Genomic DNA, 27,336 nt, shown 5'->3' on the forward strand with positions numbered 1-27,336 from the left:
AAGAAACAAACGCAATTATGACATTCTTATCCTTTTCTAAGTATTTTCTTATAATTACAGTCTTTTGAAATTATTGTGTATGAAATTAAAGTAGGTATGTGGGAATGTGACAATAATAATAACTAAGGAGACTCTGAAAAGTTCTGAGAATTTAATGAATTAATTATAATTTAAACAAGTCAGACAAGAAAATTATAAAGTTCTCTAACCTAGTACGTGCCTCATAAAATAATAGTCATGCTATTATAAAATAATTAATTATGGTGGTTGGAATGTTCATTGACACAATTATTTAGATATTTTCTCATTGACTCATTGACACATGGTTCATTGCTATCCATCTATTAACAATGAATATTACCTTTTGTCGTCTATGATAATTTATTTTTATAATTTTAATACTCTATCAAAGTAAAAATATTGTCCAGGAAAAATGGGTTTTATTAATAATTAATTGAAGGTGAATTAACTATACTAAATATTATAACAATGGATAATTACATTGCAAAAGAATACCTTTGTAGTATTTTGAAATATGATATTTTAAAGTAACTTGTTGTTCATTAAAAAATTAAAAATTTAAATATAAGTTTAAGTCTTACACTAAAAAAAATAAAAAAATATAAAGTTGAGTATCATATAAAGATGAAAACTCATAAATACATATTAGAGTTGAAGGTTAATAGTCTATTTAGACAAATTTTTGTATCGAGAAAGAAATACCGATGGGACATACTCATGGGATAAATCAAAACTAAGTGAAAATAAAATTTGAGGTAAAGAAAATACATATTTAATAAATTTAAAAGTGAAATTTTTAATGTGTGTCCAAAATATTTGTTAAATAATAATAAACATATTTTACATTACCTAATCCATGCGTTTTTCTGCGGATTTACGGGCCGGTCCGACGGGCCAGATCCTAATTGTCACCCCTTATGTATTTTATATATGGTATATATGACTAACATGAGAAAATGTGACCGTTAAAAGCAGAGTTTTAATCAAACATAAGTAAAAATGAGTATAGTTAAACCAAAACTTGATTTACCATATATAACTCATAACAGAGACTTTAACACAGATCTGCAAACCTTCCTAGTATGTACACTGCAAAAACAAGGGAACACAAAGGTTGCCCTACGCATTCAATCTCATTAATCTCTGTGGTCCAAAACACTTTGTGTGTATATGATTTGAATATTACTATTATACATCCAACAATAGTAATTCTTGTCTTTTGTGTCTATATGATTTGAACGCTAGTATTACATTCTCTATCAACTCTTCCATACATTTATTGATCGCCCCACCATCAAAAAACCATAACTAACACGTGAAAACTGATAAAAATAACGTCAGCATAGAAGTTCTGAACGTTCAATATTATTCACAGAAAAAAGATATTATCCATTTCGACGTTTTTGTGGTAATTAACTTAACATGGTGCTAAGATTTTGGTATAGGAGATGATGTTATATAGGTTACCTTAATTATGATTGAAGTGAGTGAAGAATTCTTATTCATTGAAAGTGTTTTTAACTGAGGTTTTAGACAAACTATACCTAATTTTACTAGTTTAATCCCTCTTAAGAAAAAAAAACCAACTCCTGGAACACCAACAAACACCATAAGTAACACGTTTGAAAACGGACTAAAATAATGTTGAAGCTCTCGACAATTAAATAGGTTTCATGGAAACATATTATCCATTTCCCTGTTTTTGTGGCAACTAATTGAACACGCTAAAAACAAGACAAGTAAACTCACCAACATCTTCACTCTTTACACGGTTTGGCTTTATATATAAATATGCAGTTTCTCCTCATCAAATCAACCCATGAAAACCAGATTTTTCTGAATAAGTTTGTGTAAGAGTTCAGTAGTTTTCTTTGCTCTTTCCTAAGTTCATTCCATCTCTCTTTCTTTCTCTTTCTTTCTCACTGTGTGTGTCTCTCTCTTTCTCTTTGACTTAGTAAGTCATCAATTCAGATCCATGGCAGCAACTCAAACTCCAAGCAAAGTTGATGATGGAGCACTGATTACTGTGCTGAGTATTGATGGTGGTGGCATTCGTGGAATCATTCCCGGAATTTTGCTTGCTTTCCTCGAATCAGAACTTCAGGTAATAATAATCTATGGTAACCAAGAGAAAACGTTTATATGTAAATTAATGCAGGAAAGTAACTAATAATGGTGCATATGCAGAAACTGGATGGTGCTGATGCAAGACTCGCAGATTACTTTGATGTGATTGCAGGAACAAGCACCGGTGGATTAGTCACTGCAATGCTCACTGCTCCAAATGAAAATAATCGACCCTTGTATGCAGCCAAAGATATAAAGGATTTCTACCTTGAGCATACCCCAAAAATCTTCCCGCAGAGTAGGTAAATACCACACTTTACACCATAAACTTCGTACCAAATCATTCAAATCTAAATACACACTGTGTACTAATTTACAGTGTGATTTTTTCCCAAATACAGTAGCTGGAATTTGATTGCAACAGCGATGAAGAAAGGCAGAAGTCTGATGGGACCACAGTACGATGGCAAGTATTTACACAAGCTCGTTAGGGAAAAACTAGGGAACACAAAATTGGAACACACATTAACCAATGTCGTTATCCCAGCATTTGATATCAAAAACCTTCAACCCGCCATCTTTTCCAGCTTCCAGGTTCACCCCTCCTCCTCTCAATTGCAAAAAGTCACTCACTTGAAAGCAAAAATTGCAGCTTTTTGTTTTTCTCTAACGAAATTATTACTCTCGAATATGATGTCACAGGTGAAGAAGAGGCCATATTTGAATGCGGCGTTGTCTGATATATGCATTTCAACCTCGGCAGCACCAACCTATCTCCCAGCTCATTGCTTTGAAACTAAAACCAGCACTGCTAGTTTCAAATTCGACCTTGTAGATGGTGGTGTAGCAGCAAATAACCCGGTATTGTATTATACAGTCTCAGAACTAATCTTAATCATTCATAACATAATCACACACACAAACACTATAATTAACAAGTATAAATTTAATCGATAACAGAAGAAGGTGATAGATATGTTATAATCTGGCATTTTCCAGGCTCTGGTGGCGATGGCAGAAGTGTCGAACGAAATCCGCAATGAAGGGTCATGTGCAAGCTTGAAAGTAAAACCGTTGCAATACAAAAAGTTTTTGGTGATATCGTTGGGAACAGGTTCTCAGCAACACGAAATGAGATACAGTGCTGATAAGGCATCGACATGGGGCCTTGTGGGTTGGCTTTCCTCCTCCGGTGGCACTCCTCTCATCGATGTTTTCAGCCATGCTAGTTCTGACATGGTTGATTTCCACATCTCCTCCGTTTTCCAAGCACGCCATGCTGAACAAAACTACCTCCGAATCCAGGTTCTTTCCGAACATATATATAAACATCTTCAATGATTCTCGTGCTTGCAAATGAAAACTCATGAGTTCAATCTTTATATTCAAATTTTGCAGGATGATACTTTAACTGGGGACTTAGGTTCGGTGGACGTGGCCACGGAGAAGAATCTGAATGGCCTCGTCCAAGTTGCGGAAGCATTGTTAAAGAAACCAGTTTCAAAGATTAACTTGAGGACCGGTATTCATGAACCTGTTGAGTCTAACGAAACCAACGCAGAAGCCTTGAAGAGGTATATATATATCAAAACCCTACTCATACACACACATGATAATGGAAAGAATTTAAGAAAAACTGTGTAAGAAATTAAAGTATATATACAATAAAAACATCATGTGTTCATCGTACTAATGTTTTATTAACAACGTATTTTTTATCAAACGAAATCCATATCTGAGTTGTAACTTCTTCGAATCACAGTTTCACGTTCACTTCACTTCACTATTTTTTTATATCAGGTTTGCGGCACGACTATCCAACCAGAGGAGATTTCGGAAATCTCAAACGTTTGCGTAGAATGGGAATCTTCGAAAGATGAAGATATACGAGACACGTGTTGCTTGGCCAATATGATAAATGATTGGTGTAGTGTTTATCTTAATTTTATATATTTTTCTTTATATTTCGTAGTGTTCATTACAGTGAAGATATATTCATTGTACTGAATCACAATAATTAGTGTCCCTACAATATTAAATCTCATGTGCTGTAAACGCTTTGTGTTTCTTTGTTTTCATTTACCAATGTAATCAGTTTGGTTCACTATATTGTCTCTAATTCATTTTATTTTAAAAGCATGCCTTATTTTATTTATATACAGACAAGACCAGATATAAGACTAATTCATAATATATAAATAGGTGCAATCTTTATTTTATAAGTCAGTTTTATGGAGATTAAATTAGACTTAAACCCATTTCTAATATGAAATCAAAGTTAGGTTAGAACCTATACTAGTAAACACGTACGAGATGAATATACATCGACCCTTTAAAAGGTGCTATTAATGAAAAATAAAAATTACATGTTAATAAACCAGAAATGGATTAAGCCAAATTTTAAGTAAGGATTGAATGAAAGAAGGTATAGGTTTTGGAGTTTTTTTGAAAAAGAAAGAAATGGAGTGATAATAACATTGCTTTGTCCACATTTAATATATGTTCATCACAGAATTCACAGGCTGCAAAATGATTCGTCCTTATGCTAAAAATATCTTATCTATATGGATCTTGTTTTAACTTTTTCTCATCTACTCATCACATTTCCTTAATATATTTTGAAGTTAATTTTGATAAAAATTCAGGTACCGTTGTGCCTGTATTTATTTCCTTAATTATATTCGTCCTTAGTTGCACTCTCAATGGTAAAAGGTGGGAAGTTTAACGTTGGACTTTCCTCATAATCTTATCCTAATACTTTGGAAGAAAAACATAACCTTTAAGAAAATATATTTATTGTTGGTAAAAAGTTGACACCATTAATTATTAGAGTCAAATTCAAATCAAACTTGGGTGAAACTCTAAAATTATGAAACATTAATTCGTTGGTATTAATTTCCAAGGTCAACTAAGTTGCCACTAATTAATTTATCATTGGTTTTAAATTAAAATAAGGTCTGACTTACATAAAATAAAATGTATTTTTATATTAATTCAATTTACATCATAAATGATAGCAATTTAAAAATAAAAAAAAATCCCATACAACATTATGTTCAACAAAATAAAATAGAAAGTGTTCTTCCTTACTTAAAATAGCATAAATCTTTCGAGGTGTACTTGACTTCGGAATGGTAAGATTCATTTTTTTTTTGTGAAAAGAAATTTAAATAGTACAATCTAAAAATATTTTTTTACAAAAAGAATTATTTTCAAATTACATAATCTACATTGCACAATTCGTAAATGCATTCTTCCTTGAGTTTATCTCAAACACAACACACAAACAAGAACAACAACAATGGAAATAAGGAACTGACAGAAAGGGGGTGACGATGACAATGAATGAAGGCACCGACAGAAAGAGGGTGGCGACGATAATGAATTGTGGCAACGATGGGCAGTTTGGTCTTTTAACTACATATTGTATGCACATGGAAACTACGGGGTGCGGAAAGAAATCACCGAGCATTAACTGTGTTAATTATGAGCACTGGGCTTCCACCTCTTGTTGCCTAAGACTATTCTTGTTGTAGTGTCTGTATTTAAAGATAATAAACTTTTTCTTTTAAAACTTAACCAAAACTCTAGCTAATAATAAAACAATAATATTAGATGTAAGTAGTTCAGAATTAAAATTAATAAAAGAAATTACTAATGATAACAAAAATAGTTGATAAAGAAAGAGTTAATTGTAAGCGACGAGTTTTTTAAGTTTATGAATACAAGTTTGTATAACTAATTTTAAAATTTGTATTTAAATTTCTATAAGATAAATAATAATAATAATAATAATAATAATTACTGTGTATTTTAATTTATTGACTTGAATATATACAATTTGACAATGTTATATTTAATTAAGTTTGGTTAAGAAGTGTAACTTCCGATATAATATACATTAAACTAGACATTGATTAGTAGTTTGATAGTACTAGGTGAACCAATTTGTCTAACAAACAATAAATTTTTCTAGAATAGTTTTGATATGATGTTAAAAAAATGAACTTTAAGTTTAATTCAATCCCAACAAATATATTTTATTAGGTAGGTTTGCATCTATTTATGTATTCTAAACTGATATTATCACTGGTCTATGTTAGACTTATAACAAGTTTCAGTTCTTGAAATATTATTGTATTTTATTTTTGGATCTACAACTTTTTATTATTTTATTTTAGTCCTATTTTTTCTTTATGGTTTTTATATTGTTAGGTTATTTTCTTTGACAAACATTTAATAGAAACAAAAAGGAAAACAATTTATATATTGAAGGGAAAAATAAAAAATTAATATTTTAGACAAACTAAAAATATTAAACACTAAAGACTAAAACCAAAAACAAACTTTACAAACACAAAAAAAGTGAAAAAAAATTGGAAGAGTTAAATGTAAAACATTTGAAGTAAAAGATATATTTAAACATTCGATATTTTAGTATATATAATTGACAACATCTTAGAAAGAAAAAAAAAGTCATCTTAATGGAGCATTTGCACTACGTACACGATTGCTTAAATTTCTTATATACGTTTCATTTTACTTTTGAAATGATAAAAAAAATATATAATAATGTTGGGAATAAATTACTTGTTTTATATGCACTAAAGGTTTTTCATTTTAATCTAATCTTTTTGTCTTACAATAATTAATGTGTATCAATATATTATAATAATGTTCTTTTTGTTAGTACGTATACTATGCTATTTGTATTTCTTAATTGTAAAAATGATCAATGAAACTATCATAAGCTTATAAATAAAAACAATAAACATAGGACACAGCTTCGGTTGTTCATGAGTTGTCCTTTAAAAAAAAAATATAAACTATGTTTAAATAAACTTTTACAACATGAACCACAAGGAAACATAAACTAACTTTATACACGTTATTCATAACTAATTTTTACAAATTTTGTCATATTTTTTTAATTTTTTTACTTAAACATAATTTAATAAATTTTTATATTTTTACTTAAATATAACTTAATTTTACTCTGTTAATGTTTCCTTCTAGAAGTTTTTATAAACAATTTTATCTAGCACGTGCCCTAAACTTATAATATAGACAAGTTGCTTTCCACAAGTTGTCATTCATGAGTTAAAAAATAGCATTATTGTATATATTTATACATAAATAAGTGTGCTAGCACACCATCCCATTATTTTAGCTCCATTATATATATATTTGATTTTGATGGGAGTTTTAATAAACAATGTTGATAATTTTTAGGATAAGTTGGAGTTATGTCTTGTTTTGGATTATTTTCCAACTAAATTTTTTTCAAATAAATAAGTACAACATTGGCTTTATATAGAACAAGACAAGTCTATCTACTTTCACTAGCAAAAGTTACCTAGTACAATAAAAAAACCTAGGATATATAATCATTGTGGTTAACATATAAAGATAATATATATCACATAAATATCATCACACTTATATAATTTACTGCTAAAATAAATTTCAACTTGAAAACATCATCATTTTTAAATTCTTTGTTATAGTGATCACTCTTTTACTTTTACTTTAACGTCTTTTTGTGTGACTCGAGGAAAAAAAAACTTTGTTTTAATCAATAAATATTCCTTGTTAGTAATATTATGTTTGTGGGAGAATTAAACTCATAATTTTTTTACCATTTTTTTTATTCCATCAAATTAATTTTATAATTCTTAAATGTATGTTAGTGGAAAAGTATCCGCAACTTTTTTCATCTAATTTTATTGCAAAGTCAATCTTATAATAATAAAGAAGTTTTTAATTACTGTCATAATTTTCCATCAAGAAAAACCAATGAAAAAGGTGATAATAATATTTTATATGTTTTTAATTTATCCAAATGTGAATAGAAATACATGGTAAAATATGTTTTTGTCTTTAATTTTCAGTAAAATTATAATTAATATTTCTTTCAAACTTTAATTCAATTTAATAATCAAACTTTATAAATGTGTGAATTTTATATTTTAATATTAATTTATTAATAATAATTCAAAAGTTTAAATAAATTTAACAAAAAATTTGATTAAAAATGACTAAAATAAAAAAATTTTAAGACTAATTTAGTTTAAAATGAAAATAAAAAAGACTATTCATATAATATTAAGGAAAAAGAAAAACTATATTTAAGCAAAATATAAAAATCCCAAAACTAGTGATCTTGGATTTCTTCTGACTTCGTAAAGAAGTCCCATAACAATTTGCATAAGTTATCTTTTGATTAATATTTTTAAGATTATATGTCGGTTGATACATGACTAACTATTTTGAATTATTATTTATTACCGTTTTCTCAACTAATATTGATAAAAATATTTTTTTTATTGATGATAACTTATGCAAAATAGAAATAACTATATTTTGAGTTTAGTATTCTTTTTATCTTGATATTAAATTTAAAATTTATAAAATTAAATCATCTTATTTTAAAAAATATTTCAAAATTAAATAATTTAAATTTCTTAAAAATTACGAAAGAACTATCTATCCAAACACATTAATCAACTCAAAATTATTTAGAACCCTTTGGATTATGACTAAAGTACAGAAAAAGAAGAAATATATATATATATATATATATATATATATATATATATATATATATATATATATATATATATATATATATTAGCCTAGTGTATTTATCTAATTTTAATAAAACTCACCATGCAAGACGCGTGTGCGTTAAAATAGTAATTAGTGGTTTTACTTTATCGGGTTATATATCTCATATGAATTGGGTTTCTATACGCCCATACTCCAGAAAAAAAAAATAGTTTACATAATTATAGTTGTATTAAAAGTTTCTTTCAAACAATTTACCTTGTGCTTTTGGTCTATTATTTATCAAACTATTTTACATAAAAGTATATATCACTTATGTGAATTTATTATATTATTAATCTAAATAAACTCATTAAAAATAGTTTTTTTTTCACATTTATAATATAACCAATTATATATAGGTAATATAGCATGAAAAAATAATTTATTTATAACATGAAAAATAATATATATATATATATATATATATATTAATAAACATATATTCTTTAATGTAAGTCAATATTATTTTATAATTTTATAATTTTAATATATTATAAAAAGTATAGCATAATAATAATTCTATAAATATTTTAAATAAATGTGTGACATTATTGAAAATTTAAGTGTGATAATTAAGAAAAATAATTAAATTTTATAATTTTAACACACTATATAAAATATAACGTAATAATATCATTATAAAAGAAATCCTTATGTTTAGTTAATTTTGTTGATATTGTTGAAAATCTAAATAAGAATATGTTCGGTTAAAAAGGAAGTATTGAATCATATAAGAAATAACATTTATAAATGTATTATATGCGAGATTAATTTCTTATATTTAGTTATTTTTTCATTAGAGTTTAATGTAGGTTAGATAGTATATACTTTCTCGAATAATTTAACACATTTTTGTTGTTACGAGTTTTACATATTTTTGATATGGTTAACTATATTTTTACTGATAGGAATCTAAGTGTGAGTCTAAGTCCCACATTTACCAGAAATGAAAAAGTAGAGCACTATATAAGAATAAAGACTCATAAACCCATTGTTTGAAGGTTTTGGGTTGAGAGTGGTATCAAAACCGATGATTAATATTGGCTTAGACGAGTGCAGTACCAGTATGGTCCTAGTATCGAAAGTCTTCCTGACAGTGTGGGTCAGGTGGGTCAGGTAAGCGTGTCCCGTTAAGAAGAACGACGACCTAACATTTACTCCTTTAACTTTAATTTTGAATAAAAAATAGAATTAATCTTTTTCAAAAAATTTAAATTAGTTTAGTTCCTCAATCCTATAAATACGTGAATTTAGTACTTTTAATAATATTTTATTATGTTTATTTGACTTTTAAACATATTTTACTATAGTATTTTAGTTTGTTTACATGTTTCACATATTTTATATGCAATGTTAATTAAGAAATGCGTATGAAACATCAAATCACCTTAAAAGAAATATCATTTAAAGACTACATCCTCACATATATTGTAAGATGAGAGATTAAATTGATTTAAAATTTTCAAAAAAGATTAATTTTAATTTTCACTAAAATTTTGGAAAACAAAAACATATTTAACCCTATTTTTTGTTATATTTCACATTTTTTAAAATTATTTCGGGGGTCAAATATGTTCATTACGAATGTTTACACAGTTATGTATCTAAAATTAAAACTTGTTACGAGACGACAAATATAGTTATATGTATTCAATATTTTTTTTTAATAAAAAACATAAAATTCAAATCGGCCATTATTTTAGTTCTAGCTGTTTCATATGACCGTTGGGATAATATTGTTTTGTTTTTGAAATTTTATTGTTATCTTTATTTTGATAAAGTAACTCTATAGATGTTGGAAAATGTTGCTTTACATGGAAAAAAAACTGACAATTATAGGTAAATTGTAATTTTAAATTTTAAATTTGAATTCATATTTATTCAAAATTTTAATACATTTCAGTTTTTTAATTAATGAATATAATATTTTTAATTCAATATTATCAGTTTTATCAAATTTTGTTATATGAAATTTCATAATAATATTTAAACCGATTAGAGGTGTTGGACATAAAACTTTTTTGTATTATGTATCAATTTTATTAAATATTTAAATGAAATATAATTTTGCTTTTTATATTATGATAGAGATAATATTGTATTTAGATCCATTTGAAAATAGTTTGAGTATTATTTATTTTTATTTTTGATTGATACTTTTAAATTCATCACTGTTTTAAAAAATTACAAATGATTACATTTGTGTCAAAATTGATCTTTATTTATACTAATGTGATTATAATTGATGTAATTACCAAAAGTCATTAATTAAACTTGATGGATTGACATGATAAGACATTTATTCTTGCATGTTATAAGAACAATATTTATTTTGCTTTCAACCGTTCTTTCTTTTTTCCCTCAAGACTACTAGTCTTTTCAACTCACAGTTTGTTGTGTATAAAATTAAAGTACGATGGAAAAAATATAAACCAATAATCAATAATTCTTGAGAATTTAATGAATTAGTTATCATTTAAACAAGTCAGAAAACAAGAATTAAAAAGTCCTTTATCCCAGCACGCGCCTTATAAAATAATAGTCAATAAATTAGTTAATGAATGATGGTTGGAATATTGTAACTTTCATTCCAATTTTTTAGGTATTTGCATTGACTCATTGACTCGTCATTGATTCAAGTCCATGATGGTAGGTATTAACAATGAATATCACTTATTGTCGTTAATGATGAGTTTTTTCTTTTATTATTATTATTATTATGGAAATAAGTAATCTTCATACTCTATCAAAAAAAAAAAAAAAAAAAGACACTGAAACAAAAACTTGTGTCACAAAACATAAGTGGAGTTAATCAAGAACTTGATTTACCACATAAACACGTATATATAGTATATTTAACAGAATGTTTATTTGGTTATGCGTGATATAAAATTGATTAGAATTGATTTTAGAGTTAAATATGTTTTTTATTTTTAAAGTTTTAACGAAAGACAAATTAAAGTCTTTAAAGTTAAATTAATTTTTTTTCGAAATTTTGGATCAACTTAGTCCTTCATCTTTAAAAATACGTAGATTTAGTTATTTTGACCAAATTTTGTTAAATTTATCTAACGTTTCAAACACATTTCAGGTAGTATTTGAATTGTTTACCCCATTTGACACATTCTCGCTTTAATATTAACTCAAATATTATTATAAAATGCGTTTAAAATGTCAAATAAACTTAACAAAATTTGGTAAAAATGACTAAATTCACACATTTTAAAAGATGAATAACTAAATTGATATAAAATTTAGAAAAAGAACTAATTCTAAAATTTACTGAAATTTGATGGACAAAAACATATTTAACCATTGATTTTATAACACAAAATCACTACCTGTTAAAAGATAAAAATGTTCAAAATAATTAATTATTATTTTTGTGTTGGAAAATTAATTATCTAGGGACGAACCAAACACACAACAACTTTAAGAAAGATTTTGAATTTAGGGTTTGGTTGTTTGGAATTATTTCTCCACTCTTCTAGAATACACGATTACAATGTGAAAAATTACTCTCAAAACCTTCCTTTTATGTAGTGCAAAAACAAGAACACAAGGGTTGCCCTAAGCATTCAAAATGATTCAGCTGTGTGGTCAAAGATACTGTTTTTAGCAGCCTAAGGTTGAACAATACTTATTATTTTCTTTCTCTATGTACGGTTTGAATTCTAGTATTAGCTAGCGTATAAAAAAATTCCACGCTTATAATAAAAAAACATATAAAAAATTCCATACGTTTACTCATTGTCCTGTCACCATAAAGAAAAACATAAGTAACACGTGAAAACGATTTAAAATAAAGAAAATTATCTTTTGACAATCTTTTGTATGGACAAACTTCACGAAATTTTCATAAATAGAATTAAATAATTTTTTATTTATTTTTTAACTATAATAAAATAATAAAATAATAATTTTTTATCTAATAATAGGTAATTTGTCAAAGTTGTTAAGACAAATTTTGTGAAACTACCATTTTCCTTAAAATAATCTGAATTTTTTTTTCAAATGTCAATAGTTTTTCCATTTCCATGTTTATCTATTCTTTTATATGTTTTGTTCTTGGTAATAAAAGAAAAAAAAAGTTTCTGTGGCATCAGTTTAATACTATAAATACAATCCATTTTTTTAAAATTTTTGGATAATTACATGAGCCCATGTTTTATTACGAAGAATCTTTATGATTTATTTTTTTAATCGAGTTAATAATTGATTATTTATGTAAGTACTTAAAATTTCAGATAATCATTAATGGATGAGAAAAGATTCATTTAGGTCATAGATTTAACATTTTATTTTGAAGGGTTAAAAAATGGGTCGTGACATTTTTACAAAAAAAATCAATCTTTTTTATGTGAGTAATTTTGCATGAGAAAGTTTAAAATTCAACATAAATGTCTTATATTCTCTATGAGTATCTTCTTCTTTCTTACTTTTCCTTCGCGATTTCGACATCATTTTTCTTTTCTTGTATCGATAAGTCAAATGACATTCTTCTTTTATTTATGTGAGTAATTTTGCATGAGAAATATTTCTGTCCAATTGGATTGTGATTTAGCGTTCTTCATTGAAGTTAATTAGTGGTCTAAATCTTTATTTTATTTTTAAATTAATACACTGATTATTTAAGTCATATAGGATAAAGGACAATCCTCCTCTTTAGCTTATACAAAATAATTTAGATTATTTTCTTATTTAACTCATTTTTATCTTAAATGATACTTCTTTACTGAAATTTTATTTGAAAATCATATTTTATGGAAATTTTTTTGTAATACTTCATTATGTTTGTTTTGAGCCAAAACGAAATAAATTTTAAAAAGAAGGAAAATCTCCAAAGTTTATGTTGAATTCCAACATCAATTTATATAGGACCAATCAAGTCTAATATAAATTCGTAAGGTTTACGTTTCACGTACATTTATATCAAAGTCTTACATGACATAAAAAGTAAAAAATATTTAACTTAAAATACCTCTTCTGCTATAAGATGTATACCAATAAATAAAAGACACCCACTTGACCAAAATATTCTTATAAATATAAATCTAAATATAATTCCGACTCTCATACTAAATAAAAATAAATAAGTTAAAAATTAATAAAAAAAAATTCAATTGTATTAAAATTTTGAATAAGAAATAGTTATAATCTAGATCAAGATCAAAATGGATCAATATAGAATCTTTACCAGTTGTTTAAAAAAAAAAAAATCTTAATTCATAGATTTATTGATTACCGTGTGATCATCAAACACCGTAATGTCACGTGAAAACTAATTCAACGCGCCAAGAACAAGGCAATAATCAATCGTCAACTTGTTCATTCTTTCCATGGTTTAGCTATATATAAATATACACCTTCTCCTCATCAAACTAAGCCATGAAAATCAGATTTTTCTGAGTAACTTTGTGTAACACTTCATAGTTTTCTTTGCCCTTTCCTAAGCTCAGTTCATTCCATCTCTCTCATTCTCTTTCGTCTTAGTAAGTCATCAATTCAAATCCATGGAAGCATCTCAAGCTCAAAGCAAAAGTGACGATGGACCCATGGTTACTGTGCTGAGTATTGATGGTGGTGGCATTCGGGGAATCATTCCCGGAATTTTACTTGCTTTCCTCGAATCAGAACTTCAGGTAATTAATAATCTATGGTAACCAAGAGAAAACGTTTATATGTGAATTAATGCAGGAAAGTAACTAATAATGGTGCATATGCAGAAACTGGATGGTGCTGATGCAAGACTCGCAGATTACTTTGACGTGATTGCAGGAACAAGCACTGGTGGATTAGTCACTGCAATGCTCACTGCTCCAAATGAAAAGAACCGACCCTTGTATGAAGCCAAAGATCTTAAGAACTTCTACCTTCAGCATTCCCCAAAAATCTTCCCACAGAGCAGGTAAATATATACCATAAACTTCGTACCAAATCATTCAAACCTAAATACACTGTGTACTAATTTACCGTGTGATTTTCCCAAATACAGTAGCTGGAATTTAATCGCAACGGCGATGAAGTACGGCAGAACTCTGACCGGACCACAGTACGACGGCAAGTATTTACACAAGCTCATTAGGGAAGAACTCAAGAACATAAAATTGGAAAACACATTAACCAACGTCGTTATCCCAACATTTGACATAAAAACCCTTCAACCCACAATCTTTTCCAGCTTCCAGGTTCGTCTCTCCCTCTAAATTATTATGGGGTCGCAAAAAGTCACTCACTTGAAAATAAAAATTGCAGTTTTTTTTTTTAACAGACAACATTTGAAGAAAATTCGTAGATAACAAGGAATATATATATGATTGTTTGTGTAACGAAATTATTACTATGATGTGACAGTTGAAGAAGAGGCCAGATTTGAATGGGTTGTTGTCTGATATATGCATTTCAACCTCAGCAGCACCAACCTTCCTTCCAGCTCATTCCTTTGAAACCAAAACCCCCGATGGTACTTCCAAATTCGACCTCATAGACGGTGGTGTAGCAGCAAATAACCCGGTATTATAATTTGTATAAACTCTCATTAATTATTCTTAATTATGCATTTTTCAATGCCATTAAGGAGAATATAATATGATAATAAACTGATAGATAAGTTAATTTGGTGTTTTGAAGGCACTGGTGGCGATGGCAGAAGTGTCGAACCATATCTGCAGTGAAGGTTCATTCGGAAAGATGAATGTGAAAGCGATGCAATACAACAGGTTTTTGGTGCTATCGTTGGGAACGGGTGCTCAGAAACAAGAAATGAAATACAGTGCTGCTGAGGCATCTACTTGGGGTGCGTTGAGCTGGGTTACCACCACCACCGGCACTCCTCTCATCGACGCCTTCACTCATGCTAGTTCTGACATGGTTGATTTCCACATCTACTCCGTTTTCCAAGCACGCCATTCTGAAAACAACTATCTCCGAATCCAGGTTCTTTCAAAAATATACCTACTGTGATTCTCATCATGTGTGTGCAAATGAAACGAAACTCATTTGAATTCTTTGTATTCAAATCTTGTAGGACGATACTTTACCTGGGGAATTATCTTCGGTTGACATTGCCACGGAGAAGAATTTGAAGGGTCTCGTCCAAGTTGGGGAAGAATTGTTAAAGAAACCAGTTTCACAGATTAACTTGAGGACTGGTGTTCATGAAACTGTTGATTCTGGCGAAACAAATGCAGATGCATTGAAGAGGTATATCTCGTAATCTTAAACACAGATGTAATATTTTATAAAATAAAAATTACAATTATTAAATTTTAACAATTTTTTTTTTATAATTTTAAGTGTTATTTTTTTAAGTAATTTTTTTTCATTCTCAATATTTAAAAATCATGACATATGTTATAAAAGAAAATTATTAAAATTTAGTAGTTAAAATATGTCCGATGTTTTATCAACAATGTATTGCTTCAAATCACAGTTTTACGAACACTTTGACTATTTTTTTTGTCAGGTTTGCTGAACGACTATCCAAACAGAAGAGATATCGTAAATCTGAATTGTCTGCTTATGGGAATTTTTGAAAAACTTGTTGGTTGGTCAATATGATATATGATTGGAGTGATGATCCATTTCATAGTGTTATTGAGTCACAATAAATTGAGTGTCTTTACAGTATTGCATCATGTGCTGTAAACGCTCTGTGTTTCTTTGTTTTCCTGTTACCAAAGGATTGTAATGTAATCATTTTGGGTTATACCTAAATTCATTTTATTTTAAAAGCATGCCTTATTTTATTTATTAGCCAAATAAAGTATTAAATAATAGACAATTGTTCCAAATAAGTATTATTAAATAGACAACTGTTTTGAAAATGAATTCGACAGGTACTATATTAAATGGGAAATGAAAGTTGCATGTTCATAAACCAAAAGTGATTTAAGCCAAATTTTAAGCAAGGGTTTGATAAAGCGGAAATAAAATTTCCAAAATAAATAATAATAATAATAATAATAATAATAATAAATAATTGTCGAAAACTTTTACAATAATTAAGAAAAATTTGTCGATAATTATTGATGATCAAAATTCGGTATTAACTAGTTACCATCAAAGTCTGTTGGCAATTATCTCTCTTAATGACAAATTTTGAGTGTTAGGTAAATATTATGATTTGATTTTTTTTTTTCATTCTTTTCTTCTTCTATTTCATCATCTATCCTCTTCTCCTTTCACTCCTCTCTCTTTTGTCAAAGTTGTTGTCGCTTCTGTCAATCTTCTCCTCTTCTTCCTTCTTCACTTTCTTATTCTTTTCTTCTCTTTTTCTTTTCTTTTTTTAACCTTTTATCCATTTCCTACTAATTTATAACAAATATTGAGAAAACTTTGGTGCATATTTTATGGACGAATTTATTGATAAATTTGTAAAAAATTGAATTATAAACGAATTATCAAAACATTCTATTATTAACAAATTTACAAACAGATTAAAAAAATATTATTAATGAATTTAAAAAGAAAAAAAAATCAAATTGGTGGATTTATCGATGGATTTGACTATATTATCATCAAAACTCAGCGGGAATTGTGACTATACACTAACTTTTTTTTTATCAGGAAATAATATATTATATATAGATGAAACACATGAGGTATCTTACAACTCCTTATACAAAGTTCGCTTCTTAATGTGATATAAGAGTCTGAGTTAAAACTTATCCTAACAAGATTTGTTGTCTGTTGGGTCTATTGTATTATTTGTTGTCGCTATATTTGCTATTTGTTGATCTATCATATTATCCATTATCGGACTACTACCAGATCACCAATGGTATATACAAATAAGACGAGTTTATAGTATAGTGAGTACAAATCTCACTTTACAAACTAATTTTGTGGGATTGAGTTGGACTTAGAGTTATGTTCCTAATCTAAGTTTAATGGTTTAATATTCTCTCACGCATCTCCTCTTGAATATCTTCACTTTAAAGACACGATTATCATGTGAAGAACTACTCTGTATATGTATATCTTCTATGTGTATTAGAAACAAGGCAACAACAAAAGGGTCGATGTATTCAAATTACTATGAGGTTGAAAGCCTTAAAAAGATACACGTTTTCAGTGTTTTAGTACCTATCTAGATGAATCATTGTTAATTTAAATATTAGATTCATATCCCTTGAAATCGATGCATTTCTGGATTGGCCAGTGGACACTATAAAAAAACATGATTAAAATGAGAATAGTATAGCAGGTTCAATAAACAAATGAAGTGTGGAAGTATTCAACGTCAATATCTCTTAGTTTAAAATGATATTATCCATGTTATTTGAAAATTGATTTAACACGCTATAAAAAAAAAAGTCAATAATTAGAAGGATTTCCCTGCATGTTGGTGAAGTTTGGTTAGTCTATATATACAGGTTCTCCTCATCAAACCTAGCCATGAAAACTAGGGTTTCTGAGTACCAATAAGCTTGCAGAGAAGTTCAACCTCTCTCTCTTTCTCTCTCACTTATACTCATAATATTCAAATCCATGGCAGCAATGAAAAACCATGTATCTCCAGTTCCAAGAGAATCTGATGAGAAACACCTTGTTACTGTGCTTAGTATTGATGGTGGTGGCATTCGGGGAATCATTCCAGGAATCATTCTTGGTTTCCTCGAATCAGAGCTTCAGGTAATTAATATCTTCAACAACCAATGAATAAATAAATAAATATATGTGTGTGTTTTTGGATAAATTTTTTGTCAAAAAGAAGGAGAATATTATTAAACATTTTCACAACCTAATTCAAAACTATCTTATTATACATAAATGAAATATTAAATTTCAAAAATAGTTACATATATGAGAATTTTTCACATTTTCATTTGTTATTATTATTTTTTTTAATTTATAAGAAGACTTATTTTAAATTTTTATTATTGTATTGTTTTAGAAGTACTTGTTATTTAACCAGACAAAATAAATAACATCATAGAGAAGGTTTGAGTAAATATAAATTTCAATATATGACATTTGATAGATTATAAAACTATATTTTATAAAAAAATTGATTTAATCTCACTTTTGGGTCCTTTAGATTAGTGTATAATCAATTTTTCTTTTCATAATTTTAATTGTTCAAATTTTGGCTTATATATTTAAAAAAAAAATTAATTATCATAGTTTTAATGACTCCATTATCGCCCACAAATTAAAAAGCAGACATTTTAGGTCAAACATTACTGGTCAGCTAATAATGTTTTTGAGAGATTTGGACCATTAGCTTATTAAATTTTCGTATAATAGAAAAACCGAAAGGAAAAGTACAGTAGTAAAGCCAAAATTGTTCATTTTTAAGATGCAAAGAAAAAAAATGGTCATTTAAAACTATGGAGACATAAATTATTAGTCGCCATGTACGAATAAAAATAAAATAATTAAACCAACAGAGGACCAAAATTGTCCGCATCAGAGGAACCAAAACCAAATTAATTATAATAATTAAGCTTAAAAGTTTATATTCATTTATTTATTGAAGGGGATTTGATCCCTTCCATATACAATGCTAACTAAAGTCTGCTATTGGTTAACGACGTGCATTATTGCTATATTAATATAATTAATTATTATCACATCATGAAAGCAACAATTTTGGTTGATTGTTATACCTTCTGGAATTCTATTTAGTATTATGTTAGGTGCAACTTATTGTAAACTATAAATTAAGTTGTGTTAAATATCTTTTTGTCCTTTAATTTTTAGTAAATTTTGGAATTAATCAATTTTGAAATTTTAAACTAATTTAATCTTTATCTTTTGAAATACGTGGATTTAGTTCTTTTAATCAAATTTTGTTAAGTTTATTAAACATTTCATGCGCGTTTTATAATAGTATTTGACTTAACATTAAAGTAAAAATGTGTCAAACAGTATAAACAACTCAAATAAAATCCTAAAATGCATACGAAACATCAAATAAACTTAATAAAATTTGATTAAAATGATTAAATACACATATTTCGAAAGATGAAAGACCAAATTGATCCAAAATTTCAAAATTGATTAATTCCAAAATTGACTGAAAGTTAAGGAATCGGAATCGTATTTAACCCAATTAAGTTTAGTCTATTTCTTGGAGCTTAATTAAGATTAAATTAATGTGTGATTATGGTGTGTGCAGAGGCTTGATGGTGATGATGATGTAAGATTAGCAGATTACTTTGATGTGATTGCAGGAACAAGCACTGGTGGATTGGTCACTGCAATGCTTACCGCTCCAAATGAAAATAATCGACCATTGTATGCAGCCAAAGATCTTAAGCGTTTCTACCTTGAAAATTCTCCAAAAATCTTCCCACAGAACAAGTAAAAGTTCCTTACTTTACCATAATCTTCATGCCAAAATCAACATGTACTAATTAAGTTTAATGGAATCTAATTAATATAGGTGCTGGAATTTAATCGCTTCTGTGATGAAGTTCAGCAAGACTATGTTTGGACCATCGTACGATGGGAAGTATTTACACCAGCTTATTAGGGAAAGACTAGGGGAAACAAGGTTGCACCAGACATTGACCAATGTTGTCATCCCAACATTTGACATCAAACGCCTTCAACCTACCATCTTTTCCACCTTCCAGGTTCTTTCTCTTTCTGTTTGCTCGACCGAGTGTTTACTACTTCATCAATGACTTAGTTTTGAATCGGACTATAACTTTTTTTATTTAAGAGCTAGTTGAGAATTGAACTCCTGACTTTAAAATGTTTACCACTTCGTTAAAAGTTATAACTTTTAGTCATAACGTAATTCTTTCTACTTATGAGTCCAAGCATCATGATTCGATTGTGACTCGGCCCACCCGTCCTCCGTCACAGGACAATTGCTGCCACCCGCAACACTATTAATTTATTATATCAAATATATTACTCATTTATTGTGGAAAAAATGAGTTTTATTTGAAAATCAAAAAGTTTAATCCCATTTTTGTTATATAATGCCAATGATTTAATGTTTTTTTTCTATTTATTTTTAACTTAATTTGCACGGCAATGAAAATGACTTTAAACAACCAAAAACAAGACAACATGTAAAATAATATAGTTTAAACATAACAAAGGTAACATTTTTTTTAGATGTGACTTAAAAATTATCTTAAACAACATTTATATAAATATGGACTTATTTATAAAAGTGTGGTCTAAAATACACTAAAAATTAAAGTTTTTATATTAGAAATATTTTCTCATTCTTTTTTTTTTCTGAAAGCGCAAAACTTAGTTCCAAAAATGAAAAAATTTAATTTTCTTCCTTTTCTTTAATTTTAGGTTGAAAATGGCAAAAACTCACAATATTGAAATTGTAAAGTTTTATAAAACACGTACATCAAAATCGTTGTCTTTTATGAGAATTTTAAGCAACGATTCTAAAATTATTGTCGTATTGAAAAACATTACCTATTACCTACAGCTACGCTCACCTAGACTACGTCTAAATAATTGTTGTCCAAACTTTACTTAGTTTTTGTGGTTTAACTCAATATTTTATGTTGTTGACTAGAGTGATTTTTGTTGTAACAGTGATTTCATATTTGTAAGAAAGACTTTAGATTAACATTAATATTGTTCCTCTTACTTTTTCTATCATTCATATAAAATATTTATGTAACAGTTGAGGAAGAGGCCAGATTTGAATGCATTGTTGTCGGATATATGCATTTCAACTTCAGCAGCTCCGACCTATCTTCCAGCACATTACTTCGAAACCAAAACCCAACATGGTCATGTCATGGGAAAGTTTGACCTAATAGACGGTGGCGTCGCAGCAAATAACCCGGTACATGCACAATCTTAACTATATTTCAAACCAAAAAAACTAAAATCTCAAACCATATGTCTTATAAATTTAAGTCTGAGTCTAAGTTTTACATTGGATAAAAATAAAAAAGTGAAACACTATATAAAAATAAAGATCTATAAATCCATTTTCTTAAAGTTTTGGGTTGAGAACAGTGTGAATGTCTTGTGATTGAGCTCAAGTCTCCATGGTATTGTATCTCTCCAGTAAAATCTCTTATATAAACCTAATAAAAAACTAACTCAGTAGAGTACAAATCCTTGTATCGAAAATCTTTCTACAAACCTGATAACATGAACCAAATTAATGAACCAAATTAATCTGGTGTTAACTGGGTGGTGCAGACACTGGTGGCCATGGCAGAAGTGACAAACCAAATTTCCCACGAAGGGCAAGGTGGTAGCTTGAAGGTGGAAGCCATGCAATACGATAGGTTTTTGGTGTTATCATTGGGAACAGGTTCTCAGAAACAGGAATCGAAATACAGTGCTAAAGAAGCTGCTGATTGGGGTATCTTGAGCTGGGTTTCCACAACCAGTGGCAGCACCCCTTTAATTGATGCCTTCACTCAAGCCAGTGCTGACATGGTTGATTTTCACATTTCCTCCGTTTTTCGAGCACTCAATTCTGAACAAAACTACCTTAGAATCCAGGTTCTCATCAATTTTATTTTAACTTAATGAAATATATACAAATAGTGTTTCTCATATTCACCAATATTCAACTTTCTTAGGACGATACGTTAACTGGGAACTTATCTTCTGTGGACATGGCCACTGAGGAGAATTTGAATGAACTGGTCTCCGTTGGGGAATCATTGTTGGATAAACCAGTTTCCAGGATTAACTTGAAGACTGGAGTTTACGAATCTGCTAGACCCTCTGAAACAAACAAAGAAGCCTTGACCAGGTATAAATATTAAGTTGGTACACTAATTATTTATAGTCTGAATTTGATTTAGATTTTTGAAAAAATAAAGTAATTTGATTTTTTTGGATAAATTTTCTGAAATGGATCGAGATTTTTATTAAAATTGACACTAAAATTATGTTAATTATATCGGTAAAACAAATTAGTCTTATCAACATTTTTAATTTTACAGAAATTTTTTTTATCTATTTCAATAAATTTAATAAAAAAGATCAAATTATATCAATTTTTAAGAAATCAAAACTAAATTGAAACTAGAAAAAATTAAAAGACTAAACTTAATAGTTTTTTACGAAACATGTACCAAAAGAATAATTAAACCTAAAATATTGAATTTTAGTATGATATTTTGAATGAGCTTGTCTAACTCTTATGCTTGACTACAGATTTGCGATACGACTATCCAAACAGAAGCGATTTCGAAAATCTGAGATGTCTGCAAATAATGGAAATTCTCAAAAGACAGTTGTATGATGAATATGATATTATGATTTGTACTGTGTTATATATCTTTTTTATTACCAGTGTTGTGTTAAATATAGTGCATGTGACTTAAGCCTAGGTGCTTGAACCGGGGTCAACGGTTCATAGGTGTTCTTAGGTTAACAGTAATTAATCCAAATAAATTGAGTGTTGTTGCAAGCTTGAATTATGTGATGTAAACGCTTTGTATTTAATTATAATTTTTATGTTAAAGAATGTAAACTTAATGTTTATTTAATTTTGGGTTAAGAAATTCTTATGTACTTTATCTCTTTGGTTTCTTGTAATGAATAAAAGTCTATACCATGGTTACGTTTGGGTTACACTGACCTTCCAGTACACGAATGCATCTTATTTTTAAATCTGCCCTTCAACTACACGAGTGCATTTTATATTTAAAACATGGCATATATATATTAAGTTGAATATCAGAATAACCAAACAGCAACTTGTGGCTAAAATAAAATAAAAAAATAATGCAATAAACAACTCGCAATCAATAAAAAGTGTACCAAAACTCTTATCTATATATATATATATATATATATATATATATATGTTTTTTCTGCAAAACAGAGTTGGCTTACACAGATTTATGCTGCCATTTTTGGTCTTTTGTAACTCTTTTCTGATACAGTTCCCAATATACAGATTTTTTTTTCTTCTCTTGTGTTTTCTTTCACTATCTTTGCATCTCCCTAATATTTTTCCTACTTGGGATATTTAGCCAAAATTTAACATTCTTCTGATTCCACCTATTAGCAGACTTTTTTAATTATTTAAAATTAGATTTTAAAATTAATTCAATTCTATAAAATTGACTTTATTTATATGTTGTAAATTATTTTATCTCTAATTGACGTTTTAGTTCTGATAAATCTAAATACAAGGACATGGAACCACAATTTAAAATTTCAAAAAGTCTATGCCACACCTTCAATTTTACTATTCATGAAATTAACTGAGTTCTGAAACTAATTCTACAAATCTCAGAATACTTTTTATTACAAAAACATTTTGATTATTGGCTTCACACAATATGATTTATATGACTAGATAATAAATTAAGAACTTAGTCGAATCAATGTATATGAATTATTTACTCGATAACTTATTCAAATAATTCTCAAGAAAAACCAACTTCAGCTACAGTCAAAGTTTAAAAAAGAAGCACTTAAAATATGTAGGTAAACGTTGCAGAAAAAATTTCATTGATAAAAGGTTCATTAGTAATACCATTTAGTAATTACTATATCGATCACTATGAGATGGCTTCTACTATAGATTAATAGTATTTACATTATGGAATGTCTTTAATTAGCTAAGGTTAAACTTCCACTAAAAAAAAATAAAGGTCCCTATAGATGTGTTCATTCAATATTATTTTTTAATAATGTTAATTATTGTAATTAATGTGAGTACTATTATTTTGACTCTCAATACACATTTTGCATCTACTATTTTACCCTTTAATTTCTTTCTTTCTTTACAAATACAGAAGTTAACCTTTTAATGACCAAAATACAAAAAGTGGGTTGTCAAATGGTACGAGAATTGTAAAAAAAACATTTTCCTTAGTGTAATTGTTATTCAATGATTATAAACATATTAACTGTTATCTTATTTGTTACAGGGTCTTAATGCTAACCATAATCCTAGGATCATATATTGCCAGAATTTGTTATGTGTATATACTATTACCATCACTGTAGTTAATGACGAAATTTGACTAATGAAAGAAAATATGTTATAGGATGAATATCAATAAAATCAGGAAAAAGAATTTATATTATTTCAGTTGATTTACAACTAAAGCCAAGTAAAAACTAAAATATAATAAACTAGCCCCACAAGTTTATTCAACAAGAAAGCCTATTAAGAAATGTCAAACAAAAAAACTAGTAGAAAAAAATATGATGAGTGATTAAATTGTATAGAATGATGAAGAGAACTAGAAGGGGTTCTTAGTGTGTGGGGATCTCATTTGACGGAGCCTCCTCTCTTGCGACAGTATTTTTGAAAACCAGAAACCATTAACAATCGATGTCATTCTAAACCAACCAGATGAATGTAGTTGTTATGAACAATGTTGTTGTTTTTGAACTAACCTTGTAAGAGCTTGTTGATTAGTTTCCCCGTTTTTGAGTGGCTCAAAGAGACCATTCTCTAAATTAACCCTAGAGACTGCTTTCTTCAACAGATTTTCACCGATTCTACTAAGCTTCTCCAGGTTCTCCTTCGTAGCAATGTCAACTGAAGAATCCGTTCCAGACAATGTGTCATCCTGCAATTTATGTTCTTCATCCATTAGCTTCATAATATATATATATAGTATTTGACCAATTATGCATGCATGCTCATAAAAATATTAATTAATTACCTGAATTCGAAGGTAATTATCTTCTGAGCGAAGTGCTTGAGTGACAGCAGATAAATGGAAGTCAACCATATCTGCACTCGACTGAGTAAAAACATCGGTTAAGGGAGTGCTGCCATCGTAGGTTAGCCAATCCAACAACCCCCATTTGCTTGCAATTTTAGCATTGAATTTTTCCTCATTTTTTGCTGTTCCAGTGCCTATTGAAATTATCAGGAACCGATTATATTCCATAGGCTTCATGGGAAAAAAATCAGAGTTTTGCTTCATGATTTGCTTTGTAACTTCGTTCATGGCAACTAAGGTCTGCATCATCGTCAAATTCGGAAAACAAAACAAGTTACTGATACATTCCAATATACAGTAATAAATGTGAAAACAAGAATTGATTAGTGAATAATTATGGTTATACGTACCGGGTTATTTGCACAGACGCCACCATCAATGAGATTGAATTCGTGTATGTTCCCTTCAGAATCTTGGTTCTTGAAATTGTGTGCTGGGAGATAAGTTGGTGCAGCGGAAGTGCTTATGCATATGTCTGAGAGTTTAGCATCCAAGCAAGTAGACATCTTCATCTGCATCAATTCATTTCAAACCTTACTCTGTTACTTTCTTTCTCACCTTTCTATCAATTTAATTCTCTTCGGTGTTAATATATATATTAACATTGACATATACATTTAAAAAAAGGGAAAATAAAAGACCGGAACCAACTTAGTTTTACTTTTTCCTAAACTGATATCATCAACGTATTTTGAAAAACTGAAAGACAACTATTTTTGTTTTATTAGGGGAAAATTGTTTAGTCAAAATTTCAACCCCAGGAGTCCAACGAGAACCATAAACAAATAAATATATATAGGTCCCAAACACCAGGAAAGTGGAAAGAAAATTCCTTTGAAAAGTGAAAAGAAAAGAGAAAGAGAGAGGAAGGTTAACCTGATAGGAAGAAAAAATAATGGGTTGCATAGATTTGATGTCGAAGGTGGGAATGACAACGTTGGTGAGAGTCTGATGCAATCGAATCTCTCCAAGTTTCTCTCTGACCACCTGATGAAGGTATTTGCCATCGTATTTGGGTCCTCCCAAAGATCTTACCAAGTTTGCTATTATAGTCCCACCAAGGCCACTGCATATACAAGTACATTTAAATGATCAAAAAAATGAATAAGGAAAGACAGAGATGCATGCATGATGCAACAACATTAATGAACGACAATGACCTTTGCTGTGGGAAAATCTTAGGACAGTGTTCCAAGTAAAAGGGCCTGATGTCTTTGGCAGCAAAAAGTGGTCGATTGTTTTTTCCTGGAGCAGTGAGCATAGCTGTTACAAGACCTCCCGTGCTTGTTCCTGATATCACATCAAAATAATCTGCAAGCCTTGCCTCTGGACCATCCAACTCCTGCATTTTCATCGTGTACATGTATATATCAATATCATTATTTATTTAACATGTCAGTTAATTTCATTTCTCATGAATGGAACTTGATTAATGAATAATTAGTATAGTTTGATGGGTAATGAATTAGGTTTTGGATATACATATACCTGAAGCTGAGACTCAAGGAAATCAATAATGGTGGCGGGGATGATGCCCCTGATGCCACCACCATCGATGCTAAGAATGGTTACCAAGTTTCCATAAGTTGGAGGCTGAATTTGTTCAACGGATGACTCTGATATCTGCATGCTTAATTTGTGGCTGCGAAATCAAAGGGTGTAGTTTGTTTATGAACAGAAAGCAATGTGCAACTAAAAAGATTGAGGGTAGCGAAGTAGGCACGGGTGCAGTGGTGTATATATAGTGGGAGGTGGAGGCAGTAAAAAAGATGAGAAAGTATTTAATATTGAAGGAAGACAGAGTCAATGTAGAAATGTTGTGCCTAATTTTGATGGTAAAAGACGACTGCATAACTTTCCTAGCTGACCCTCTGATGGAGATGGCGATAACTATTTATTTACTAAAATATTTATGAAACCTGTGAATGCCATACGAGATGTGATGGGTAACAAAGAAAGATTGAGGGTTGTGTGGTTTGTTGTT

The 27,336-nt window shown here is 28.8% G+C and overlaps 4 protein-coding genes across 4 annotated transcripts; 3 read left to right on the plus strand and 1 right to left on the minus strand.

The window, feature by feature from the left end:
• Positions 1–1,851: 1,851 nt before the first annotated feature.
• LOC114193730 (patatin-like protein 2) lies at positions 1,852–4,195 on the plus strand. The gene is made up of 8 exons (XM_028083640.2): positions 1,852–1,871; positions 1,981–2,125; positions 2,209–2,390; positions 2,490–2,682; positions 2,791–2,949; positions 3,088–3,393; positions 3,487–3,662; positions 3,889–4,195. The coding sequence occupies exons 2-8, from the start codon at positions 1,997–1,999 to the stop codon at positions 3,944–3,946; spliced, it is 1,203 nt and encodes a 400-aa protein (XP_027939441.2). The 5' UTR covers positions 1,852–1,871; positions 1,981–1,996; the 3' UTR covers positions 3,947–4,195.
• A 9,873-nt stretch (positions 4,196–14,068) lies between these two features.
• Positions 14,069–16,430, plus strand: LOC114193620 (patatin-like protein 2). Its single transcript, XM_028083489.2, has 7 exons — positions 14,069–14,339; positions 14,424–14,605; positions 14,693–14,885; positions 15,052–15,210; positions 15,328–15,633; positions 15,725–15,900; positions 16,163–16,430. The coding sequence occupies exons 1-7, from the start codon at positions 14,211–14,213 to the stop codon at positions 16,230–16,232; spliced, it is 1,215 nt and encodes a 404-aa protein (XP_027939290.1). The 5' UTR covers positions 14,069–14,210; the 3' UTR covers positions 16,233–16,430.
• Positions 16,431–18,060: 1,630 nt separating this feature from the next.
• Positions 18,061–23,232, plus strand: LOC114193125 (patatin-like protein 2). The gene is made up of 7 exons (XM_028082828.2): positions 18,061–18,333; positions 19,823–20,007; positions 20,090–20,282; positions 21,311–21,475; positions 21,841–22,149; positions 22,230–22,405; positions 22,813–23,232. The coding sequence occupies exons 1-7, from the start codon at positions 18,190–18,192 to the stop codon at positions 22,898–22,900; spliced, it is 1,260 nt and encodes a 419-aa protein (XP_027938629.2). The 5' UTR covers positions 18,061–18,189; the 3' UTR covers positions 22,901–23,232.
• Positions 23,233–24,862: 1,630 nt separating this feature from the next.
• LOC114194125 (patatin-like protein 2) lies at positions 24,863–27,073 on the minus strand. The gene is made up of 6 exons (XM_028084191.2): positions 26,841–27,073; positions 26,513–26,694; positions 26,229–26,418; positions 25,703–25,864; positions 25,290–25,592; positions 24,863–25,193 (listed from the first exon to the last, which is right to left on the minus strand). The coding sequence occupies exons 1-6, from the start codon at positions 26,979–26,981 to the stop codon at positions 24,987–24,989; spliced, it is 1,185 nt and encodes a 394-aa protein (XP_027939992.2). The 5' UTR covers positions 26,982–27,073; the 3' UTR covers positions 24,863–24,986.
• Between the last annotated feature and the right edge of the window lie 263 nt (positions 27,074–27,336).

Source organism: Vigna unguiculata, chromosome 8 (assembly GCF_037176805.1).
Source record: "Vigna unguiculata cultivar grain cowpea cultivar isolate G323 ecotype 2 chromosome 8, ASM3717680v1, whole genome shotgun sequence".
NCBI classification, from domain to species: Eukaryota; Viridiplantae; Streptophyta; class Magnoliopsida; order Fabales; family Fabaceae; genus Vigna; species Vigna unguiculata.

Excerpts from the sequence above, each read along its gene's own strand:
- LOC114194125 (XM_028084191.2), bottom strand. The coding sequence starts at position 26,981 with ATGCAGATATCAGAGTCATCCGTTGAACAAATTCAGCCTCCAACTTAT. Across the intron at positions 26,695-26,840 it reads TCCTTGAGTCTCAGCTTCAG|GAGTTGGATGGTCCAGAGGC; the intron begins GTATATGTATAT and ends ATGAAAATGCAG. Across the intron at positions 26,419-26,512 it reads AAGATTTTCCCACAGCAAAG|TGGCCTTGGTGGGACTATAA; the intron begins GTCATTGTCGTT and ends TTGTATATGCAG.
- LOC114193125 (XM_028082828.2), top strand. The coding sequence starts at position 18,190 with ATGGCAGCAATGAAAAACCATGTATCTCCAGTTCCAAGAGAATCTGAT. Across the intron at positions 18,334-19,822 it reads TCCTCGAATCAGAGCTTCAG|AGGCTTGATGGTGATGATGA; the intron begins GTAATTAATATC and ends TGGTGTGTGCAG. Across the intron at positions 20,008-20,089 it reads AAAATCTTCCCACAGAACAA|GTGCTGGAATTTAATCGCTT; the intron begins GTAAAAGTTCCT and ends TAATTAATATAG.
- LOC114193620 (XM_028083489.2), top strand. The coding sequence starts at position 14,211 with ATGGAAGCATCTCAAGCTCAAAGCAAAAGTGACGATGGACCCATGGTT. Across the intron at positions 14,340-14,423 it reads TCCTCGAATCAGAACTTCAG|AAACTGGATGGTGCTGATGC; the intron begins GTAATTAATAAT and ends GTGCATATGCAG. Across the intron at positions 14,886-15,051 it reads CAATCTTTTCCAGCTTCCAG|TTGAAGAAGAGGCCAGATTT; the intron begins GTTCGTCTCTCC and ends ATGATGTGACAG.
- LOC114193730 (XM_028083640.2), top strand. The coding sequence starts at position 1,997 with ATGGCAGCAACTCAAACTCCAAGCAAAGTTGATGATGGAGCACTGATT. Across the intron at positions 2,126-2,208 it reads TCCTCGAATCAGAACTTCAG|AAACTGGATGGTGCTGATGC; the intron begins GTAATAATAATC and ends GTGCATATGCAG. Across the intron at positions 2,683-2,790 it reads CCATCTTTTCCAGCTTCCAG|GTGAAGAAGAGGCCATATTT; the intron begins GTTCACCCCTCC and ends ATGATGTCACAG.